The following is a 22695-nucleotide window of genomic DNA, read 5'->3' as shown; positions in this document are numbered from 1 at the left end:
AGAAACAAACAAAAGAATTAAACAGCTCACACCTGTCAGCCCAGTGCTTTGGGAGTATTTTTTTTTAAATTAGCCAGGTCTGGCCTGGCGTGGTGGCTCACGCCTATAATCCCAGCACTTTGGGGGGCCAAGGTGGGCAGATCACCTGAGGCCAGGAGTTCGAGACCAGCCTAGCCAACATGGTAAAACCCCGTCTCTACTAAAAATACAAAAACTAGCCGGGTATGGTGGTGCGTGTCCATAATCCCAGCTACTTGGGAGGCTGAGACAGGAAAATCGCTTGAACCCGGGAGGCGGAGATTGCAGTGAGCTGAGATCACGCCACTGCACTCCAGCCTAGGCATCAGAGCGAGATTCTATCTCAAAAAAAAATATATATATATATATACACACACACACACACACACACACATATATATATACATATATACACATATATGTGTGTGTGTGTGTGTATATATATATATGTATAGGCCAGGTACAGTAGTTTATGCCTGTAATCCCAGCATTTTGGGAAGCCAAGGCGGGCTGATCACCTGAGGTCGGGAGTTCAAGACCAGCCTGACCAACATGGAGAAACTCTGTCTCTACTAAAAGTACAAAAAATTAGCCTGGCATGGTGGCGCATGCCTGTAATCCCAGCTACTTGGGAGGATGAGGCAGGAGAATCGCTTGAACCCAGGAGGCGGAGGTTGTGGCGAGCCAAGATCGTGCCATTGCGCTCCAGCCTGGGCAACAAGAGCGAAACTCTGTCTAAAAAAATAAATAAATAAATAAAAAATAAAATTAGCCAGGTGTGGTGGTGCAGACCTGGAATCCCAGCTACTCAGAAGGCTGAGGTGGGAGGGCTGCTTAAGCTCAGAAGTCCAAGGTTGCGGTGAGCTATATGAGTGGCGTGCCACTGCACTCCAGCCTGGGTGACAGAGCAAGACACTGTGTCTAAATTAAGAAAAAAAAAAAACCAATCTATGTGAACTTATTCAATAGTGGAAAATGCTAAAAGGAAATAAAAAGTCACCATGGGAGCAGCAAGGGCTGTTACTGTACAGGGTACTAAGTGAGGGCCCCTCCTGAGACGTACGCTCAGACATCATGCATGAGAAGCGGCCAGCCGTGTTGAGTGCTGCTGGTCATGGCCCCGCAAGTGCAAAGGTCGTGTAGCAGGATGGAGGCTGGTGTGACCTCTGAAGCCATTAAGAGCCAGTGTGGCTCTGAGCAAAAGGAGAGGCAGGGAGCCGCAGCATGTGCTTGTGGAAGGAAGTAGCTGTCTTGTGGCCTTTCCTATGGCTCGTTTATTTTCTTTCCTTTTTTTTTTTTTGTTTTTTTGTTTTTTTGAGACAGAGTCTCACTTTGTCTCCCAGTGAGCTCTCAGCTCACTGCAACCTCCACCTCCCGGGTTCAAGTGATTGTCCCACCTCAGCCTCCCGAGTAGCTGGGATTACAGGTGTGTGCCACCACGCCCAGCTATTTTTTAAATTTTTAGTCGAGACGGGGTTTCACCATGTTGGCCAGGCTGGTCTCAAACTCCTGACCTCAGGTGATGCACCTGCCTCAGCCTCCCAAAGTGCTGGAATTACAGGCGTGAGCCACCGCACCCGGCCTTGGCTCATTTTCTCCACAAAGCCATTTCCTCTGAGTCAGTGATTTTCAAACTTTATAGCGTATCAACTACAAGGATTGTCAAAACAGAGGCTGCTAAGCCCTGACCCCAGAATTTGTTTTATAGGTGTGGAGTGGGACCCCTGAATTTGCTTTTCTAACAACTTTTAAGGGGGATGCTGCTGCTGCTGCTGGCCTGGGGATCCCACTTTGAGAACCACCACATTATTAAGGGGACAGGACACTGATTGCTTATGACAGCTGAGAGGCAAGACAAAGGAGAATCTCTTTTTTTTTTTTTTTTTTGAGATGGAGTCTTGCTTTGTCGCCCAGGCTGGAATACAGTGGTGCGATCTCGGCTCACTGCGACCTTTGCCTCCGGGTTCAAGCGATTCTCCTGCTCCAGCTCCCTGAGTAGCTGGGATTACAGGTGCGTGCCACCACGCCCAGCTAATTTTTGTATTTTTAGTGGAGGCGGGGCTTCACCATGTTGGTCAGGCTGGTCTTGAACTCCTGACCTCGTGATCTGTCCACCTCGGCCTCCCAAAGTGCTGTGATTACAGGCGTGAGCCACCGCGACCAGGATGATCTTTCTAAGCAGTGTGTCTGTGCTTCAGGACACACAAGGGCCAAGTTAGGGCAGCCAGGGCCATGACCCTTTTGGCTGCTGTTGGGAGGGGAGGGGTGACACTTGCTCCTGGGTGCTCCCTTATCTCCACATACGCTATATCAGCGGGGTGGGGACAGCCTGAGGCTGGCCAGAGCTTTCTTGGGGGCCCTTCTCCCATCTTCCTTCTGCCACCTCAGGCCTCCTCAACACAGGAGGCCAGACAGAGGGGCAAGTTTGCCTCATTCTGGCCTCCTGGTCCCAGGGATATGAAACACTTCCTCTTCCCTAAGTGTCCTATCCATCCCAGTCTAGTTATGCTTCCTCTCCTCAAGGTAACAAGATTTCTCTGACAAGAAACTTCTCTCTAGCCACTTGAGCCCAACGCCTCTTCTCAGGAGATGGGATTCAGGACTCTCAAGTGTGGGAGGAGTACATCAGCAACACTGGGAACATTTCCTGATCACGGATTCAATTCTGAAACGACCAAGGCAGTGAGTCTAGAGTGAGGCCAGGTATCCCCCAGTGATCCAAAAAGCACTCTGGATGCAGCTTTCCTGAGAGCTGACAGGTCTGGGATACCTCTGCCAGCCTCACAGCCAGCTGGATCCTAGATTCCTGGTATCCATTCACTTCCATCTGGTTTTCTAATCCTGCTGTGGTCAGCAGAATACCACCCCCCAAAGATATACATGTCCTAATCCCCGGAACCTCTGAATATGTTAGGTTACATGACAAAAGGGAATAAAATTGCAAATGGAATTAAGGTTGCTAATCAGCTGGCCTTAAAGATTCTCCTCAATTAGCTGGGTGAGCCCAGTGTTAACCATGAGGGTCCTTAAAAGTGGAAGAGGGCTGCGGAGGAGAGAGAACCATACAGACGGCAGCAATGGACGGACTCTGGCTGAGGTTGCTACTTTGAAGTTGGAAGAAAGGGCTGCGAGTCAAGGATGCAGGCAGCCTCTGGAAGTTGGAAAAGGCAAGAAAAGATTCTCCCCTGGAACCTCCAGAAGGAATGCAGCACTGTCGACACCTTGATTTTAGGCCAGTGAGACCCACTTCAGACTTCTTACAAAACTGTAAGCCCCAAACTACAGCTGCCCAATATAGAGAAGGGCTAGCTCAAAGACATTTGTGAGTGTGGCTTCTCCGATGGAGCCAATCCCATTAAGATTTATAGGAAGACCCACAAAATTAAGAAACTTACACTGGCAAAAATGCCACCAGCTGTGATTGAAAGGCAAAGAGACAAGACAAAATGAAAAGGGGCCTTAGAATCCCCATACTCACTTATTTCCTGGGTAACCCAGTCCCCTCCCCTTAACGACAAAATGCCTATAAAAAGGAGCTGATCATCGAAAAATTGCTTAAGAAGTAATTTCCAACGGGCTCGAGGGAAAGTCCATTGAAACATCCCCAGCCTGCAGCAGGGAAGCCCTTAAGGAACACAGGATTCAGGAACCTCCTCCCGCAGAAGTGCTGATCAAACACTGCCCCTGAAATGACTGAAGCAGTTCCCGCCGGCCGATAGGTTTTTATACTTTGAGGGTCCCAGGCCACCCACTCACGGCTGTCCTGTTCAGACTGAGGGACTTCTGATTTCCTTTAGTCTTCCCAAACTTTTAGTACGGCTCAAGAGGACCCTGAGAGTGGCTGGTGATTGCCCTGAGTAGAAGGCCAGGGAGGGACAGGCGTACCGTGCGCAGAGTGCCGCGGAGAGGAAACCAATCGCCTAGCGCCAGCGAAGACCGGCGCCCCATAAGCCCAGCATTCCCAGGATCCTTCGCGGCTAAGTCACTTCTTTTCCCCGAGGCTCCATTTCGTTGGATTCTGGTGGACTTTAAACGTGTGCAACAAAAAAGCACGATGGATAATAGATTCCGGGAGCAAGCACAGGCGGAAGCCTCTCTGGGAAGTACAATCCCTGAGCGTGTGTATATCATAAACCTGGCTGCAAGAATGAAAAAGACTTTGGCCAGAAACAGAGCCCCGCGGCGACTTCTGGGAAATGGAGTCCGGTGTGGCCGCCGCGGGGCATGTGCGCATGACCGGAAGTGGCGCCAATCACGCGCGTCCCTCTGGCGCTGGAGCCAGGACCTGGCGTTGGGCAGTACTTGGACAGCGGTTCTTGAGCTCTCGCGGTTGCCGGTAGATTGTTGCCAGTTGCCAGTTGTTTTTCGGAAAGCTGGCAGCGGCTTTTTCACCGGGTTCTGCTTGAGGCCGAGCCAAAGAGTGGCTGTGAGTCGGGAGACGGAGTGGAACACCCGGCTGGGCAGGCCCGGACAGCTCCCGCGACCCAGCACCGCAGGATCAGACCGTGCCTCTGCGGGGAGAGGCTGGAGAGGTGCGGGGAGAGGCTGGAGAGGAAGAGTCCGGCCTGGGAGCCGTCAGAGCAGCCCTGCAGAACGGGGTGGGGGCTGCTGTAGATAGACCCTTACGCCCAGAGAACTGCTGGGAGGCTGTGGCGCGAGGCGGGACTCAAATGCTGGAGGAAGGAGGTGAGGAGTGATGGAGGGAGCGATTGTCAAGAGATCCGCTGCTGCTTCGTTTGCCCACGACTGCCGCTGTGTGAGCCGAATCAGAACTCTCTTTATCTCTCCTACAGTTAGTTGGAGACAATCATTTTTTCTTTCTTTGCCCATGACACAGCCCCAGGAGATCCTGAGAACATGTGCCCCTACAGTCCTTTTTTGAGTAAAGAATTCGGCGGTCAAAAAAGTTTGAGGACCTCAGACCTGCGTGATTTCTGAGGATTGTACCACGTACCCCAGTCTGCCCAGATGGACCAATGACAGTGGAGAGTAGGGAGAAGTGGGTTCCTGAGGACTCCTCTGTCACTTTTCTCCTTCTAGCTCTTCTCTAAGCAGCCAGGAATGCCTGGAAGCCCGGGAAAGTTTGGGGGCAGGCCAGCCCAGTAGGATTGTGAAGTTGTGGAGGACAGGGGAATTTGCAGTTAGAAGGCACAGGTTCTTGTGAAAGCTGTGAGGTACCAGCCAGGTCTCTTAACCTGTATTTCTCCATGGAAGAAAGGACAAAATAATGTTAACTACTTTGTTTACCTCTGAGAATTGTAATTCTCAAATGAAATAACACTTTTGAAAGCACCCTGAATGTGGTACAGAACAAATGTGTAAGCAGGCAACCTCTTTTAAGTCTTAATCACCAACACCTCTGCTGTTCACCCCTAGATCAACTGTATTTGGTCTTTTACTCTACAAGTGCAATTTTACATCCAGAATTTGGTGCTGTCCCCAAGATCAAGAGGTCCTTGTATTTGTTTTTTGTTTGTTTTGTTTTGTTTTTGAGACAGTCTCGCTCTGTCGCCGAGGCTGGAGTGCAGTGGCGCAATCTCAGCTCACTGCAACCTCCGCCTCCCAGGCTCAAGCGATTCTCCTGCCTCAGCCTCCTGAGTAGCTGGGACTACAGCTGCCCGACACCACGTCCAGCTAATTTTTGTGTTTTTAGTAGAGACGGGGTTTCACCATGTTGGCCAAGCTGGCCTCAAACTCCTGACCTCAAGTGATCCACTGGCTTCGGCCTCCCAAAGTGCTGGGATTACAGGCGTGAGCCACTGCTCCTGGCCGAGAGATCCTTACATCGCTTGAGCATGGGGAGGTGGAGGTTGCAGTGAGCCGAGATTGTGCCATTGCACTCTAGTCTGGGCAACAAAAGCAAAACTCCGTCTCAAAAAAACAAAAACAAAAAAAAAAAACATACACACAGAAAATTATGTGCTAAGCCAGCATTTCGGCCTTCCAAAGTGCTGGGATTAGAGGTGTGAGCCACTGTACCCAGTCAATAACTAAATTCTTTTTATTTTTTTGAGGCAGTCTTGCTTTGTTGCCCACGCTGGAGCGTAATGGCGTGATCTCAGGTTACTGCAACCTCTGCCTCCTGGGCTCAAGCCATCTTTCCACCTCAGCCTCCCAGGTAGCTGGGCCTGCAGGCATGCGCCACCACGGCTAATTTTTGTATTTTTAGTAGAGATGGGGTTTCATTATGTTGCCCAGGCTGATCTCGAACTCTTGGGCTCCCTAAGTGCTGTGATTACAGATGTGAGTCGTTTTCACTCAGCCTCTTCACTTTCTTGACAGAGCCTGTTGGAGCACAAAATTTTTAATTTTGAAGATATCCAACTTACCTATTTTCTCTTTTGTGCTGCTTGTGCTTTTGGTGTCATATCTAAGAAATCATTGCCTAATCCAACCTCTCAAAGATGTATGGTTTTCTTCTAAGAGTTCTACCCCTTTTTTTTTTTTTTTGAGATAGTGTCTCACTCTGTCAACCAGGCTGCAGTGTAGTGGTGTGATCACAACTTGCTGCAGCCTCGACCTCCCTGGCTCAAGCGATCCTCCCACCTCAGTTCCCCAAGTAGCTAGGGCTATGGGTACGCACGACCAAGACTGGCTAATTTTTGTATTTTTAATAGAGACGGGGTCTCGCCATGTTGCCCAGGCTGGTCTCGAACTCCTGGGCTCAAGCAGTCTGCCCACATCAGCCTCCCAAATTGCTGGGATTACAGGCATGAGCCACCGCACCTAGCCAAGAGTTACTTCTTAATTTTAGGTCTCTGATCTATTTTGGGTTAATTTTTATATATGGTGTGAAGTGAGACTCTCTGCCCAGCCTTCTTCTTTTCATTTAAGCAAATGCCTTAAATTTGCAGAGTCACTTTCTCCAAAGAGCTAAGTAATAGATAATCTCTTTAAACTGTATACTTATGTGCTGGGCATTTGCCGACTGCTTTATCTGTATGTTCCTTTAATCTTCACAGCAGATTATCCGTTACAAGGGATTATCATCCCCATTTTGCAGATGAGAAAAATGAGACTTAGAGAGGTTACGTGATTTGCACACTGCTGCTGAGTGGTGGATCATGGATACTTGAGAGTCTGTGAACACTCTAATGCCTCCCTACATCTGAGTGAGTTGATGGAATTTCTGAGGTAGGAGGGAATGGAGAAATTTACATCACACTACAGGTCTGCAGATTCAGCCCAAGTGCCCTGATACCTGCTATGTCCCCTCTTCACAGTGAGAACTGGTGACTTCATAAACTGCTTTTAACATTATTAGTTTTTTTCTCTTTCTCTAGTACTGCCTTCCCCAGACCCTGCCCTTCCCCAAGAGGAAAACACAGGAGAGGAAGGAATGGCTGCTGGTCTCCTCACAGCTGGGCCCCGGGTAAGTTGGAAATTAACTTTGGAAGGCATCCTTTTCTTCCCCCCTAATATTAATGGTAGGGTTGGCTTGTTTTTTGTTGTCATTGTTTGTTTTCTTTCTTTCTTTATTTTTTGAGACTGAGTCTCACTCTGTTGCCCAGGCTGGAGTGCAGTGGCACAATCTCAGCTCACTGCAACCTCCACCCCCCCATGCTCAAGCGATTCTCGTGCCTCAGCCTCCTGAGTAGCTGGGATTACCACCAGACCCGGCTAATTTTTGTATTTTTAGTAGAGACGGGGTTTTACCTTTTTGGCTAGGCTGTTCTCAAACTCCTAACCTCAGGCGATCCTCCTGCCTTGGCCTTCCAAAGTGCTAAGATTACAAGTGTGAGCCACCGTGCCTGGCCCTAATAGTTTCTTTTGCTGTATAGAAGCTGTTTAGTCAGGTCCCACTTGTCAGTTTTTGTTTTTGTTGCAATTGCTTTTGAGGACTTAAGCCAAGGATTCTTTGCCAGAACCAAGGTCAAGAAGGGTATTTCCTTGGTTTTCTCCTATGGTTTTTATAGTTTAAGGATTTACATCTAAATCTTTAATCTATCTTGAGTTAATTTTTGTAGATGGTGAAAGGTAGGGGCCCAGTTTCACTCTTCTGCATATGGGTAGCCAGCTATCCCAGCATCATTGATTGAGTAGGGAGTCTTTTTCCCATTGCTTGTTTCTGTGGGCTTTGTTGAAGATCAGGTGGTTAGAGGTGTGCAGGTTTATTTCCGGGTTCTCCTTTCTGGGTCTATGTGTCTGTTTTTGTCCCAGTGCTGTGCTCTCTAACACACTGTTTGTTTCACATAGTCCTATGAGAGTAGGAACTGTCCTTTTTTCTTGACTAGGTAATTAGCTATTTATTTTCATTTTTAAAGTTTGCTCTTGGATTTCCTTGCTAGTTCTGCTCTTTATTAATACATTTTTTTCTTTATTAATCTTTTGCTTCTGCTTTCCTCAGGTTTATTTTTAAATTTTTTTTTTTTTTTTTTTTTTGATGGAGTCTGACTCTGTCGCCCAGGCTGGAGTGCAGTGGCGCGATGTTGGCTCACTGCAAGCTCCGCCTCCCGGGTTCATGCCATTCTCCTGCCTCAGCCTCCCGAGTAGCTGGGAATACAGGCATCCACCACCACACCCAGCTAATTTTTTTGTATTTTTAGTAGAGACAGGGTTTCACCATGTTAGCCAGGATGGTCTCGATCTCCTGACCTCAGGTGATCCGCCCGCCTCGGCCTCCCAAAGTGCTGGGATTACAGGCGTGAGCCACCACGCCCGGCCTAAAATTCATTTTTTAACTTCTTGAGTTGAATCCTTAACTCACCTTCTTCCTTGTTTACATTGAAAGTTTTTGGCTATGTATTATTATTTTTTTTTAGATATTCCAAAATTATTATTTTGCTTTCTTTATCTGCCCATTTGGCTGGTCTGTGCTTTATGAGGATGGAGTTTGTGTCTCTTGTCAACAAAAAATGCCAGCACAGTCTGATTGCAGGGTATAGGGTTTGATAGCTCTGTCAGCTCAGCCTTATTAAATTGCTCCATCTTCCATATCTTTATTCTTTTTGTTGTTTATTCACTTTGGGCTGACTGTCAATGACTGGATTATTTTAACATCTCTCAAAACCCTAATATTCTAAATTTCTCTTTGCATTTCCTGCAGCTTTTTCTTTACGTATTATATATTTTTGTTATTTGGTTCATGACATTTATATCTTTATATTGGATATTACTTTCCTGATTATTTTGAAGTTACACAAAGATTTTAAATATTTTTCAGTTTTTTGTATTTTTAGTAGAGATGGGGTTTCACCATGTTGAACAGGGTGGTCTTGAACTCTGACCGCAGGTGATCCACCTGCTTTGGCCTCCCAAAGTGCTGGGATTACAGGCATGAGCCATCGTGCCCGGCATAAATATTTCTTTGTTTTAAAAGATGACCCTCTTTGTTCCACTGAATGTACCTCTCGGTGTGATGAATGGATTGGACGAGCAGGTAAAATCAGAGGCCTGGAGACTGGTTCCAATATGGAAATTGTTGCTGGTTTGCAAAGCAGTGGTAGGGGAGTGGAAATAAACGGGTGAATGAATTCTCATGATATTAGGAGGAAGAATCAATGGGGATTGATGCTGCGGGAAAGGAGAGGATAACACCCAGGTTGCTGGCTTGGCCAGCTAGGTGAACAGAGGCCCCATTCCCTGAGCTGGGAACAGACAAGGAACAGCAGGTGAAGATGGGTTTCTCTGTTGCATTTTGTTGAGTTTGAGGTTCCTGTGGGGCCTGACCAGGAAATGATTTCTGCCTTAGGTTAATACCGTGTGTTATCTCCTGATTCATTTCTTCCCTTTCCATCTGGCTACTCTTGTCCTCCCGCCCTGTACCTAGCAGAGGATGCATTACACAGAGTAGGTGCCGCTTTGTTACATGAACAGCTTTAGCTGACCTGTGTGCCTTACAGCTCCTGCCCAGAGTCTCCTAACTCCAGATCCGTGTTTTCACCTGTGATAGAACATCTACACCTGGATTTCCTATGGCCACCTTAAACTCTGTGGGCCCCAAAACAAACTAGTTACCTTGCTAACAGACCCTTTCTTCCCATGTTTCTTCTCTTTGTGATGACACTGTCATCTGTCTGCTCTTTCAAGCAGGAAACATCTTTGATTCATTCTCAGCTCTTCTCTCACAAAGTTCATTTCTGGCCTTGCATCTAGTCCCTCTTCTCAAGCAGGATCCTCTCTCAACTTGACACTGACACTGTTGGAGTCCTTAAAACCACCTCTCCATGCCTCCATCTCAAGACACAGTTGCCTTCCAGCGGCTCCCTGTTGCCTGAGGGATAAAAGCATCACGTTTATCAAGTGATTCAAGGCTTTTTACATTCTGACCTCAACAGCCTTTCTGCCACTCTTCATCCCCCCACCCAAACTGCCTGCCATTTCCTAAACACACGAGGACTGTGTCACCTCCATGCTTCTGCTCATGGTGCCTCTCCTGCCTTGGATAGCCTTCTCTTGCTCCATCCGGGAACCTTCTCCTTCAAGGCCAGCTCAGTAATTGCCTTCTCTCTGTGGTCCTCCCTCCCCGCCTTTCTGTTCTCCTGGCAACTAGTCTGTGTTTCTTTGACTTGTGCTACATTTGATTGTACTCATACCTGGCTCTCCTGCTGTACTGGGTGATATCTGCGTTCACAGAAATATTTGTTAAATGTTCTGAAAATTCATCTTTCACATTTCTTTGATAATTTGTACCTGATTCTTCACTGTATCAACTCACATTCTAATTTCGCTCTTTCTATATTACCTCTTCAAGTCCCAAGCACCCATTAATTTTTGCCCGGTTACTTCACACGCACACCACACTCTATTTATACATAAAGTCTATTTATACATAAATGTGTGAAGAGAAGAGACAGTGGTGTGTGTGTGTGTGTGTGTGTGTGAAATTATCATAGTGTTAGGCACTGCAATGCTGGTGATCAATAAATGCTTTCTCCTTTTTTTGAGACAGAGTCTTGCCGTGTCACACAGGCTGGAGTGCAGTGGCGTGATCTCGGCTCACTGCAACCTCTGCCTCCTGGGTTCAAGCAATTCTTCTGCCTCAGCCTCCTGAGAAGCTGGGATTACAGGCACGCACCACCACGCCCAACTAATTTTTGTATTTTTAGTAGAGACAGGGTTTTGCCGTGTTGGCCAGGCTGGTCTTGAACTCCTGGCCTCAAGTGATCCGCCTGCCTCACCTCCTGGCCTCCCAAGGCGCTGGGATTATAGGCGTGAGCCACCGCACCTGGCCATTTTCTTCAACTACCCAGAGACCTGAATCTTTTCAAAGACTTTTCCAGCTCCCCCAAAACTGCCAACGTTAACCACCCCTATCACCCTAGATCCTAAGGCCACTGGCAAGATGAAATGTGCTTGTTTTTTCAGGGATCCACATTCTTCAGCAGTGTGACGGTAGCTTTTGCACAGGAAGGGTGGAGGTGCCTCGTGTCTACTCCACGGGAGAGGTTCAAGGAGGGGATACCAGGAAAGTCCAGGAGCCTTGTCCTACTAGGTAAGGAAACTGTTTCTTTAAGATTTAGAATCACTCAATTCTGAAAATCTGTGGCACTTGCTTTCCAGAATCTAGGGGTTTCTGACTGGTGTGATGTACCAGAGGGATGGTGTTTATTCCTCTTGTTCTCTTGGGGAAGGTCTCTGCATGCCCACTTGGCAAATAGGCAGTTTCCCTTTGCTTTCCCCAAGGCTGCACCTCCCCATTCTCTCATTTCCCAGGAGGGGTGGGGTAACCCTCAGGTCATTTCCTCTATGTTCAGTACGTTTCCATCTTCCTAAATTGGAGACTTGGGAGTTTAGCTTAGCTCCGTGGCTTGACCCCTCCTTGAGGCTGTTTCCTAGCTCCTTCCAGAAACGTTTTATGTAGCCTTGGCATGGCTGGGTGAGGTGGCTCACACCTGTAATCCCAGCATTTTGGGAGGCCAAGGTGGAACAGTCACCTGAGACCAGCCTGAGGAACACAGTGAGACCCTGCCTCTAAAATTAAAAGGATGTTTAAAAAGACCTTGGCACCATGTCTCTTATGTACTGCTATAGCCCCTGGTGTAGGCACTAAGTAAGAGCTCAATAAGGATTTGTTGGCTGAATGAAATGAACAGTCCGACTGGCCTACTTGCTCTCCCCTGAGTTCTGGGTGGCTGTTCATACTTACTTACAATTTCTAAAGCCTGTTTTTTCCCGTTGAATAGGACTTCCAGTTTCCCAGCCTGGCATGAACTCCCAGTTGGAACAAAGGGAAGGCGCATGGATGCTGGAGGGCGAAGACCTGCGAAGTCCCTCTCCAGGTATGTGAGCAAGCACTTAGCCAGTGGGAGTCTTGGGAGCAAAAGCGCCTTTAAATCACACATGAGTGTATTTGATTATCATAACAACTGTGAGGTAGGCGCTATTACCCCCATTCTACAGATGAGGAAATAGAGCTGAGAAAGGCTGGCTCACTGGTTCAAAGCTTCACAGCTAGATAGTGGCAAGGCTGGGATTTGAAGCAAGCTCTGTCTGCCTCTAAAACACACTCTTCCTCACCTCATCCTTATGGAGGCTGCCAGGGCCAGGAGGTGTTTGGGGGCACGTGTGATGTTCCTGGCCTCTAAAGAGTATCCTTCCTTATTGTTGGGAAGCAAGAGTCATCTTTGCTGGCACATTCCCTGCTTGGGGTCTCCCTCACTGAGGATCCTAGGTGCCACCTTTACCCATGCCACTGGGTGTCACAGTTCCTGCTGCCACCCCATCTGGCCCCTTAATTCATTCTGCTCCTCCTTTCTCACTGCGTGGCCATGCCAGAATTTTCCAAAGGGCTGATACTAAGAAACTCAGGGAAAACAGAAGGAAAGGAGACCATAGTTTCCACTGCGTCTCTCTTACCACCCACGTACAGCTGCTCTCTCCCCTAATCTCTCTCAGCCTCTGCCCTGGTGCCACCTCTGGCAGGGCCTCAGCAGCTTTTCCCTGGGGACCCAGTCACTTTTGATGTTTGAGACTTAAGACATCAAAGGTGCAAATGAATTAAACCACTTTGAGGTGACAACATTTGACATGTTTCTAAAGATGCAGCCTGGGCCGGGTGCAGTGGCTCACGCCTGTAATCCCAGCACTTGGGGAGGCCGAGGCAGGTGGATCACCTGAGGTTAGGAGTTCAAGACCAGCCTGGCCAACATGGTAAAACCCCATCTCAACTAAAAATACAAAAAAATTAGCTGGGCGTGGTGGCAGGCACATGTAATGCCAGCTACTTCAGGAGGCTGAGGCAGGAGAATCACTTGAACCTGGGAGGCAGAGGTTGCAGTGAGCCGAGATTGTGCCATTGCACTCCAGCCTGGGTGACAAGAGTGAAACTCTGTCTTTAAAAAAAAAAAAAAAAAAAAAAAAAAAAAAAAAAGATGCAGCCTATTTGTTGCTTTATTTCTTGAGTTATAAGTTATTGCTGCTGATAGGGCAATGGGCACAAGCCCCTGGAGCATTCTTTGCGTGGTTCCCTGGAGCTGCCTCTTCTCCTCCCCATCTTACCATCCTCTAAGCAGACTGTTGCATGTTACCTCACCCTCGTGGTGTGCCCGGCACCACTCATGCTTGTTGACACTGCCTGTGGCAGGGAGCCTCCCTGGCCCTGCTGCTTCCTTCTCTCAAGGCCCCCACTGCCTGGGCATCTCTGTGTTCTATACAGCCTATACAGAGGACTGAAGTCCTCTGTGGAGCTTCAGAAATTGAGAGCAGTGTTTAGTGGCGAGGGGAACAACTGCATTTTTCTGGGAAGAGTGTTCATCATAGTCTCAGAGGGGTTCAAGACCCTGAAAAGGTCGCTGTATTAGTTTTTTGGGGCTCTCATAAGAAATAACCACAAACTGGGTGGACTAAAACAATAGCAGTTGATTCGCTCACAGTTCTGGAGGCTAGAGGTCTGAAACTGAGGTGTCAGCAGGGCTGGGCTCCCTCTGCAGGCTCTGGGAAGGATCTTCCTTGCCTCTTTCTAGTTTCCGGTAGTTGCCAGCAATCTTCGGCATTCGTTGGCTTGTAGCTGCATCACGCCAATCTCTGTCCCTGTCAGCATGTGGCATTCTTGATCTGTGTCTGCATTTCCTTCTTTTTAGGGCATTAAAATACCCCAATCCAGTGTGGCCTCATTTTAGCTTGATTATGTCTACAAAGACCTTGTTTCCAAGCACAGACACATTCTGTACTTTGAGGTTGACATGATGTGGGGGCACTGTTCACCCCAGTACAGTGGCCCCAAAGGTTAAAATCACCACATCATTAGAAACAGGAGTTGGAAAGGGGCATTTCCACCAAGAAGGTGCTCTGAGGCAGCAGTGTAGGGCAGTAGAAGCAGCTCTTGGTGTGGGTGCCCCTGAGCGGAAAACCACAACCTCTGCCCTTATGCACAGCAGGACTCAACATAGGAGACAACAGAGAGGACTGAGGTTTTCCCCCACACACCAAGCAAGCAGACACCATCTACCTGGAGATAGCATCAGATCCCACTGGTTGAGGGCTCAGTCCCACAAGGCGCCTCCTGCCCCTTCCCACCAGTCGCAAGTCCAGGCCTCCAGAACTACACTGGCTTCAGATTGGGGTTCCCACGACTCCCCTTTGGATTACATTAATTTATTAGAGAAAGGACACAGAACTTGGGGAAGCACTTATTTTAGAAAAGATGAAGATGAAGAGATGCATGGGACGAGGGGTGGGGAAGGTGCAGGGAGCTTTCATGCCTTCCCTGGACCGCCGCCCTGCAGGAGCCTCCATGTGTTCAGCTCTCTGGAAGCTCTCTAAACCCTGCCCTCCTGGGCCTTTGATTCATTGGATAGGCGTGATTGAAACACAGACAGCATGTTGAGATGAGATTGAACAGAAAGGGCCTGACTGAACACCGTAGACTGAGTGGGGACACCTGGCAGAGCCTGTCTGTGCGGATTCTTCCTGGCCTCTGTGCAGCATTCCTTCCTCCAGGGTATGGGGCAGGATCTTCTCTGGAATGGGGGTCGTATGGCCCACAATCAGATTACAGTCCTGCTCGGGCAGGTGAAAGAAGGGCAGGGGGAGGTCAGAGAGAGAGATTCTGTTTCTGAGGCCTAAAGTGCTCTTACGTTTTAACAAAAGACTGTAGCAATGGCTGGGCGCAGTGGCTCACGCTTGTAATCCTAGCACTTTGGGAGGCCGAGTTGGGCAGATCACCCGAGGTCAGGAGTTTTGAGACCAGCCTGGCCAACATAGGGAAACCCCATCTGTACTAAAAATACAAAAATTAGCTGGGCGTGGTAGCACACACCTATAGTCCCAGCTACTTGGGAGGCTGAGGCACGAGAATCGCTTGAACCGGGAGGCAGAGACTGCCATGAGCCAAGATCGTGCCACTGCACTCCAGCCTGGGCGACTAAGCGAGACTCTGTCTCAAAAAAAAAAAAAAAAAAGAAAGACTGTAGCAGTGGCTATGGGAGTTATGAGCCAGGAACTGTGGGTGAAATACACACACACTCACACACACACAACGCGCACACACACACATATACACGTATATCTCATATCTCAGTGAATATGAAAGACACATACTCACAATCCCTGCTTGCCATGCATTAACTACATGGATTCCAGGCACACCACTGAATTATGTAGTCATGTTTCCATATATGAAAAATGTAGATGATAAAATCTTTCTTATTTCACCAATTAACATATATATGAAAAAAGTTGTCAACTGTAGAGTTATGTAAGCTATATGATAGTGAACAGAAGTCGTCAGGGGCAAGTTTCCACTCTAGCTATTAGAGGAGCTCAACATGGCCTCTGTTCTAACTCACAGCATGTCCTGGGCATCACTGTGCCTCTGAGGGCTGGGTTTGGGCCCTGGGTTATTCTACCCTACCCCTCCCAAGTGACAGACCCAGGAGTTGAAAGTGCCGTTCTCCCTGCTGCTCACTTTAGGGACTTCTGTGGTGGGTGTTAACACTTTCGCAGACCCTGCTGGCCAGTTCTACTCATTCTGATTCATTGAATCATTCATCAATCAGCAAATGTGCCTTCAGCATTTGGTACATACCTGGCATCATTTTAGCTGCCATGGGTAATATGTATTCCCTTTGTTGAGTGGGGATGAAGACATAGTTTCTGCTTACATCTTCGTGAAGAACATAAACTGAGCAAACAATAACTAATCTACTTTTTTTTTTTGAGACGGAGTCTCATTCTGTCTCCCAGGCTGGAGTGCAGTGGCGCGATCTCAGTTCACTGCAAGCTCCGCCTCCCGGGTTCATGCCATTCTCCTGTCTCAGCCTCCCAAGTAGCTGGGACTACAGGCGCCCGCCACCACGCCCGGCTAATTGTTTGGATTTTTAGTAGAGACGGGGTTTCACTGTGTTAGCCAGGATGGTCTCGATCTCCTGACCTCGTGATCTGCCTGCCTTGGCCTCCCAAAGTGCTAGGATTACAGGCATGAGCCACCGCGCCCGGCCCACTAATCTACTTTTTATGGTGATGAGTTGTGTGAAGAAAATAAAGCCGCGCAAGGGATTAGTGACTGGGGCACAAGGCTGAGTCGGGAATAGAGGGGAGGGAGCTGTTTGGGAGCTGATGAAGAGGAAAGACTCTTTGGAGGTGACATGGGAGCCGAGATCTGAAGGAAGGGGATGAGCCAGCTGTTTGGAGGAGACCTAGGAGAGGAACATTCTGGGCCACAGCGTATGTTGAGACCTTGATGTGGGAATGAGCTTGCTTAAGGATTAGAAGACCTGTGTGGCCAGAGCTTAGTAAACACGAGGAAGAGTGGTGTGCAGGGGACAGATTGTGTGGGGCCACTGGAGCCATGGTAAGGCGTTTGGGTTTTAGTCACCTAAGAAAATAAGCCATTAAAGAGTTGTGATGCAGGGAAGGGATGAGATTTATGTTTTAAAAGAGTTCAGCATTTGGCAAGTGACACTGGTGAAAAAAATGAAAAAGAATTCAGCTTTATGTGTGAAGAATGGACATTTGAGGGTCAGGCATGGGAGCGGGGAGGTCAGTTAGGAGGCGGCTCTTGCAGACATGGGAATGTGAGGTGATGGTGGCCTGTAAGAGAGGGGTCAGGACATATTTTGGTGTTAAAGCCAACAGGACTTGCTGGTGGATTGGATGTGAGATGTAGGGGAGGAGGCATTAAGGATGACCCTAGGTTTTGGCCTGAACAGTTGGGTAAGTAGGAAGATTAACAAAGGCGCTGGGTTAAAAGGGAGATCAGTAGCTCTGTTTGGGGTGTGTCAGGCCTGAGATGTCATCAGACAGTCTTCTACTGGAGCCAGCACTCGAGAGAGGTGAGCTGAGGGACAGGCCATTTGTGAGCATCATGTGGTCCTCTGAATTGCCCCTTCTTCCCATGGCTTCTTATCACTCTTCCTCTCCTTTTGATTTTTTTTTTACTCAAATAGATGGTCTGCTTTTAAAAACTGTCAAACCCATAGATGATCGGACTCCAAGTTACACAGAGACGCTCTCAGCCTGTAATGGGGCCTCTGTGCTCTTGGTTGACTGGGGGCATTGGTGTGCACTTGCAGTTCTGAGGGAAGCCTACTTAATGCTTTAGGATGGTTTATAAGGAGAAGGTACAGAATAACAAGAACCATGCAGATAGCACTTACTGTGTCTCAACTACCATTCTGGGTCCTTTATGTGTCTTAACTCATTTAATCCTCACAGTGATTCTATGAGGGAGCTGCTTTCACAGGTGATAAATCCAAGGTTTCAAAAGATTACATAATTTGCCCAAAGTCACAGAGCACGTAAGAGGTGGAGCCCAGATTTGAACCCAGCCAGTCTGGTTGAAGACTGTGTATAGAAATTCAAGGAAACGGTCGGGCGTGGTGGCTCACACCTGTAATCCCAGCACTTTGGGAGTCCGAGGTAGGTGAATCACCTGAGGTCAGGAGTTCAAGACCAGCCTGACCAACATGTTGAAACCCCATCTCTACTAAAAATACAAAATTGGCCAGGTGCGGTGGCTCACGCCTGTAATCCCAGCACTTTGGGAGGCCAAGGCAGGCAGATCACAAGGTCAGAAGATTGAGACCATCCTGGCTAACACAGTAAAACCCTGTCTCTACTAAAAATCCAAAAAATTAGCCGGGCGTGGTGGCGGATGCCTGTAATCCCAGCTACTTGGGAGGCTGAGGCAGGAGAAAGGCGTGAACCTGGGAGGCAGAGCTTGCAGTGAGCCGAGATCATGCCACTGCACTCCAGCCTGGGTGACAGAGTGAGACTCCGTCTCAAAAAAAAAAAAAAAAAAAATTAGCCGGGTGTGGTGGCACATGCCTGTAATTCTAGCTACTTGGGAGGCTGAGGCAGGAAAATTGCTTGAACCCGGGAGGTGGAGGTTGCAGTGAGCTGAGATCACACTATTGCACTCCAGCCTGGGCAACGAGCAAAGCTCCATATTAGGTCGGGTGTGCTAGCTCACGCCTGTATTTCCAGCACTTTGGGAGGCCGAGGTGAGTGGATCACCTGAGGTCAGGAGTTTAAGATCAGCCTGGCCAACATGGTGAAACCCTGTCTCTACCAAAAATACAAAAATTAGCCAGGCGTGGTGGCGGGCACCTGTAAAATCCCAGCCACTCGGGAGGCTGAGGCAGGAGAATTGCTTGAACTCAGGAGGTGAAGGTTGCAGTGAGCCAAGATCGCACCATTGCACTCCAGCCTGGGCAACAAGAGTGAAACTCCATCTCAAAAAAAAAAAAAAAGAAAAGAAAAGGTATGGTAAAAATACAGTATAAAAGATAAAAAATGGTACACCTGTATAGGGCACTTACCGTGATTGGAGCTTGCAGGACTCTGGGTGAGTGGGTGGGTGAGTGGTAGATGGATGTGAAGGCCGAGGGCATTGCTGTACATAGACTTTAGAAACACTGTGCACTTAGGCTACACTAAGTTTACTTTACACATTTTTTTGGGGGAGGCTGAGGCGGAGGATCCCTTGAGCCCAGGAGTTTGAGACCAGCCCAGGCAACTTGGCAAAACCCTATCTCAGCAAAAAATACAAAAATTAGCTGGATGTGGTAGCACGGGCCTGTAGTCCCAGCTGCTCAGAGGCTGAGGTGGGAGGATCACTTGAGCCCAGGAGGTCGAGGCTGCAGTGAGCCATGATCGTGCCACCGTGCTTCAGCCTGGGCGACAGTGAGATCCTGTCTCAAAATCTGTGTGTGTGTGTGTGGCACTATTTTTTACTTTTTAAACTCTTGTTAAAAACTAAGAAACTCACACATTAGCCTAGACCTGACAGGATCATGCGTATCACTGTCTCCACCTCCACATCTTGTCCAACTGGAAGATCTTCAGGGGCAATAACAAGCACGAAGCTGTCATCTCTAAGATAACAATGCCTTCTGGAAAACCTCCTGAAGGACCTGCCTGAGGCTGTTTTACAGATAACTTTGTTGTAGTGGAAGGAGTACAGTGTAAAATAACTATTAAAAGCATAGTATAGGCTGGGTGTGGTGGCTCACACCTATAATCCCCAGCACTTTGGGAGGCCGAGGTGGGAGGGTCGCTTGAGTCCAGGAGTTCGAGACCAGCCTCTCAAAAATATCAAAATTACCCAGGCATGGTGGTGTGCTCCTTTAGTTCCAGCTATTCAGGAGGCTGAGGTGGCAGGATTGCTTGAGCCCAGGAGGTTGAGGCTGCAGTGAGCTGTGACTGTGCCACCGCCCTCCAGCCTGAGTGAGACTCTGTCTCAATTAAAAATATATATTAAGTATAGTAAATATATAATCCGGTAACATAGTTGTTTATTAAGTATTATGTGCTGTACTTTCATATGACTGGCAGCGCAGTAAGTTTATTTACACCAGCATCACCACAAACGTGAGTAATGTGTTGCACTATGACATTACAATGGCTTTGAATTCAGTAGGTAGTAGGCTCCATTACACTCTTATGAAAGGAGGTGGCTGGGCACGGTGGCTCACGCCTGTAATCCCAGTACTTTGGGAGGCCGAGGCGGGTGGATCACGAGGTCAGGAAATCGAGACTATCCTGGCTAACACGGTGAAACCCCGTCTCTACTAAAAATACAAAATATTAGCTGGGCCTGGTGGCAGGAGACTGTAGTCCCAGCTACTCGGGAGGCTGAGGCAGGAGAATGGCGTGAACTCAGGAGGCGGAGGTTGCAGTGAGCTGAGATCGTGCCACTGCACTCCAGCCTGGGCGACAGAGCAAGACTCTGTCTCAAAAAAAAAAAAAAAAAAAGGAGATGAGTCATCAAACCTGTGTGTGTGAGAGCTTGGCCAGACTCCTTCAGCCTTTGGTATTCCTTCCACCAAGGGAACACAACAGCTTTTTATTTTTTTTTCAGGCTGGAAGATTATATCTGGATCACCACCGGAGCAAGCCCTTTCTGTAGCTTCATTCCAAGACCCATGTGTAGAGATGCCCCCTGGGGATTCAGACCACGGGACCAGTGACCTTGAGAAGAGCTTCAATCTGAGACCAGTCCTCTCTCCGCAACAGAGAGTGCCCGTGGAAGCGAGACCTCGCAAATGTGAGACACACACTAAGAGCTTCAAGAACTCGGAAATCCTGCAACCTCACAGAGCAAAACCATATGCATGTAATGAATGTGGCAAAGCCTTCAGTTACTGTTCTTCCCTTTCTCAGCATCAGAAGAGCCACACTGGAGAGAAGCCCTATGAGTGCAGTGAATGTGGGAAGGCCTTCAGCCAGAGCTCATCTCTCATTCAGCACCAGAGGATTCACACTGGAGAGAAGCCTTACAAGTGCAGTGAATGTGGAAGAGCCTTCAGCCAGAACGCCAACCTCACCAAACACCAGCGAACCCACACCGGAGAGAAGCCCTACAGATGCAGCGAGTGTGAGAAAGCCTTCAGTGACTGCTCAGCTCTTGTTCAGCATCAGAGAATTCATACCGGAGAGAAGCCCTACGAATGCAGCGACTGTGGGAAGGCCTTCCGTCACAGTGCAAACCTCACGAACCATCAGAGGACTCACACCGGGGAGAAGCCCTACAAGTGCAGCGAGTGTGGGAAGGCCTTCAGTTACTGCGCAGCGTTCATTCAGCACCAGAGGATTCACACCGGGGAGAAGCCCTACAGATGTGCCGCGTGTGGGAAGGCCTTCAGCCAGAGTGCAAACCTCACAAACCATCAGAGGACTCACACTGGGGAGAAACCCTACAAGTGCAGCGAGTGTGGGAAGGCCTTCAGCCAGAGTACCAATCTCATAATCCACCAAAAGACCCACACCGGGGAGAAGCCATATAAATGTAATGAATGTGGGAAATTCTTCAGTGAGAGCTCAGCCCTCATTCGGCATCACATAATCCACACCGGAGAAAAACCTTATGAGTGTAATGAGTGTGGTAAAGCGTTTAACCAGAGCTCATCCCTTAGTCAGCATCAGAGAATCCACACAGGCGTGAAACCCTACGAATGCAGCGAGTGTGGGAAGGCCTTCCGGTGCAGCTCTGCCTTCGTTAGACATCAGAGACTCCACGCCGGAGAGTAACTAGGAACATGGTAGAAGTGGAGAGAGTCCCTGACATGCCGACTCAGGACAGATGGGTGAGGATCTGAGAAATGCTAAAGGCTTGAAAGCATCTGAAGACATCTAACTTAGAGTCTGCAGCCCAGAGCCACATGCAAAACACCTTCAATAAACAGCCACTATTTCACATGCTGTATGTGGACACTCAGCTCTCTAACACCTTCTTTCTGTAAGCATCAAAAGATCAGGGCTCCACTCAATTGTAGGTTTGCCTTTATTCAGATAGTGGGCCAAAGCACTTTATTTGGTAAGCAATCCAGAAACCTGAGTTTATTCAGAGTAAGTGACCAAATCAATGAGTAAAGAACTTGGCTCCTACATCAAAGCCAAGTCTTTGGGCAATGCTGGCAGTTTCTCCTGGAAGTAATGAGAAATGTTGTGAAAGAACTCAGCGCATTGGCCAGAAATGATTGAAAAACCATCAAATTTGGGGCAGCAGGAGGTGTAAATACAAGTGAGAAAAGGGATTCTAGAGCCACCTATGAAATACCACAATCTCCTTGAGGTGGGGAACATTCCTTGATGTTCCAAAACTGACAAAAACACAGCCAGGGCCACCCTTTGTAGAGTTTGTTGCTGTTAGAGCCCACCCAGGCAGATCACAAGGTCAGGAGTTTGAGACCAGCCTGACCAACATGGTGAAACCCCATCTCTACTAAAAATACAAAAACTTGCCGGGTATGGTGGCATGTGCCTATAATCCCAGCTACTCAGGAGGCTGAAGCAGGAGAATCACTTGAACCCAGGAGGCAGAGGTTGCAGTGGGCCAAGATTGCAACACTGCACTCCAGCCTGGGCTAGAGCGAGACTCCATCTCAACAAAAAAAGAGCACACCCAGAGGCTACTGGTGTTGAGGGTAGAGCATGCTGCTAATGAACCAAGAGGCACATCCCTTTCCATGGAGAATAGGAAGCCCCGAGAATGGGGAGGTGTGTGACAGCCATGCTGGACTCAGAGGCAGGTGTCATAAACTGCCCCCCAGGCTCCTCATTCTCCCTTCTCCCTCATGGAGAACAGTTGTGTTCCCCTTGTATTAGAGATCCAGATTTTTGCCTTTGGCCTGCTTACTGTCTGTTTCCTTGGTGACTTGGTAGTCCCTTCTAGGACACTGGAATGCTTTTGTGCCAGCCCCTCACTCTCATCACCTAGGCTGGAGTGCAGTGGTACAATCATAGCTTGCTGAAGTCTCTACTCCTGCACCCTCCTACCTCAGCATCCTAAGTAGC

The 22695-nt window shown here is 48.4% G+C and overlaps 1 protein-coding gene across 15 annotated transcripts; it reads left to right on the top strand.

The window, feature by feature from the left end:
- Nucleotides 1-573: 573 nt before the first annotated feature.
- ZNF79 (zinc finger protein 79) lies at nt 574-21595 on the top strand. Of its 15 annotated transcripts, none has more exons than XM_034929097.3 (6): nt 4412-5336; nt 7022-7130; nt 7302-7390; nt 11326-11452; nt 12144-12239; nt 20261-21595. In XM_034929097.3, the coding sequence occupies exons 3-6, from the start codon at nt 7358-7360 to the stop codon at nt 21427-21429; spliced, it is 1425 nt and encodes a 474-aa protein (XP_034784988.2). In that variant the 5' UTR covers nt 4412-5336; nt 7022-7130; nt 7302-7357; the 3' UTR covers nt 21430-21595. The 15 variants fall into 15 exon arrangements, with proteins under 15 accessions (XP_054973563.1, XP_034784986.2, XP_034784985.2 ...); XM_063594199.1 differs by having other exon boundaries at nt 6981-7130; XM_055117589.2 differs by having other exon boundaries at nt 6981-7152.
- The last annotated feature ends 1100 nt before the right edge of the window (nt 21596-22695 follow it).

The sequence above is a fragment of the Pan paniscus genome, chromosome 11, assembly GCF_029289425.2.
Source record: "Pan paniscus chromosome 11, NHGRI_mPanPan1-v2.0_pri, whole genome shotgun sequence".
Taxonomy (NCBI): Eukaryota; Metazoa; Chordata; class Mammalia; order Primates; family Hominidae; genus Pan; species Pan paniscus.
Note: the sequence above shows the minus strand (reverse complement) of the source record. Positions and strands in the feature narration are given on the sequence as shown.

What these genes read in the sequence shown, in the direction of transcription:
- ZNF79 (XM_055117588.3), top strand. Translation starts at nt 4,073, where the DNA reads ATGGATAATAGATTCCGGGAGCAAGCACAGGCGGAAGCCTCTCTGGGA. An exon ending in TCCTCACAGCTGGGCCCCGG is followed by an intron (nt 7,391 to 11,325) that starts GTAAGTTGGAAA and finishes TTGTTTTTTCAG; the next exon opens with GGATCCACATTCTTCAGCAG. An exon ending in CAGGAGCCTTGTCCTACTAG is followed by an intron (nt 11,453 to 12,143) that starts GTAAGGAAACTG and finishes CCCGTTGAATAG; the next exon opens with GACTTCCAGTTTCCCAGCCT.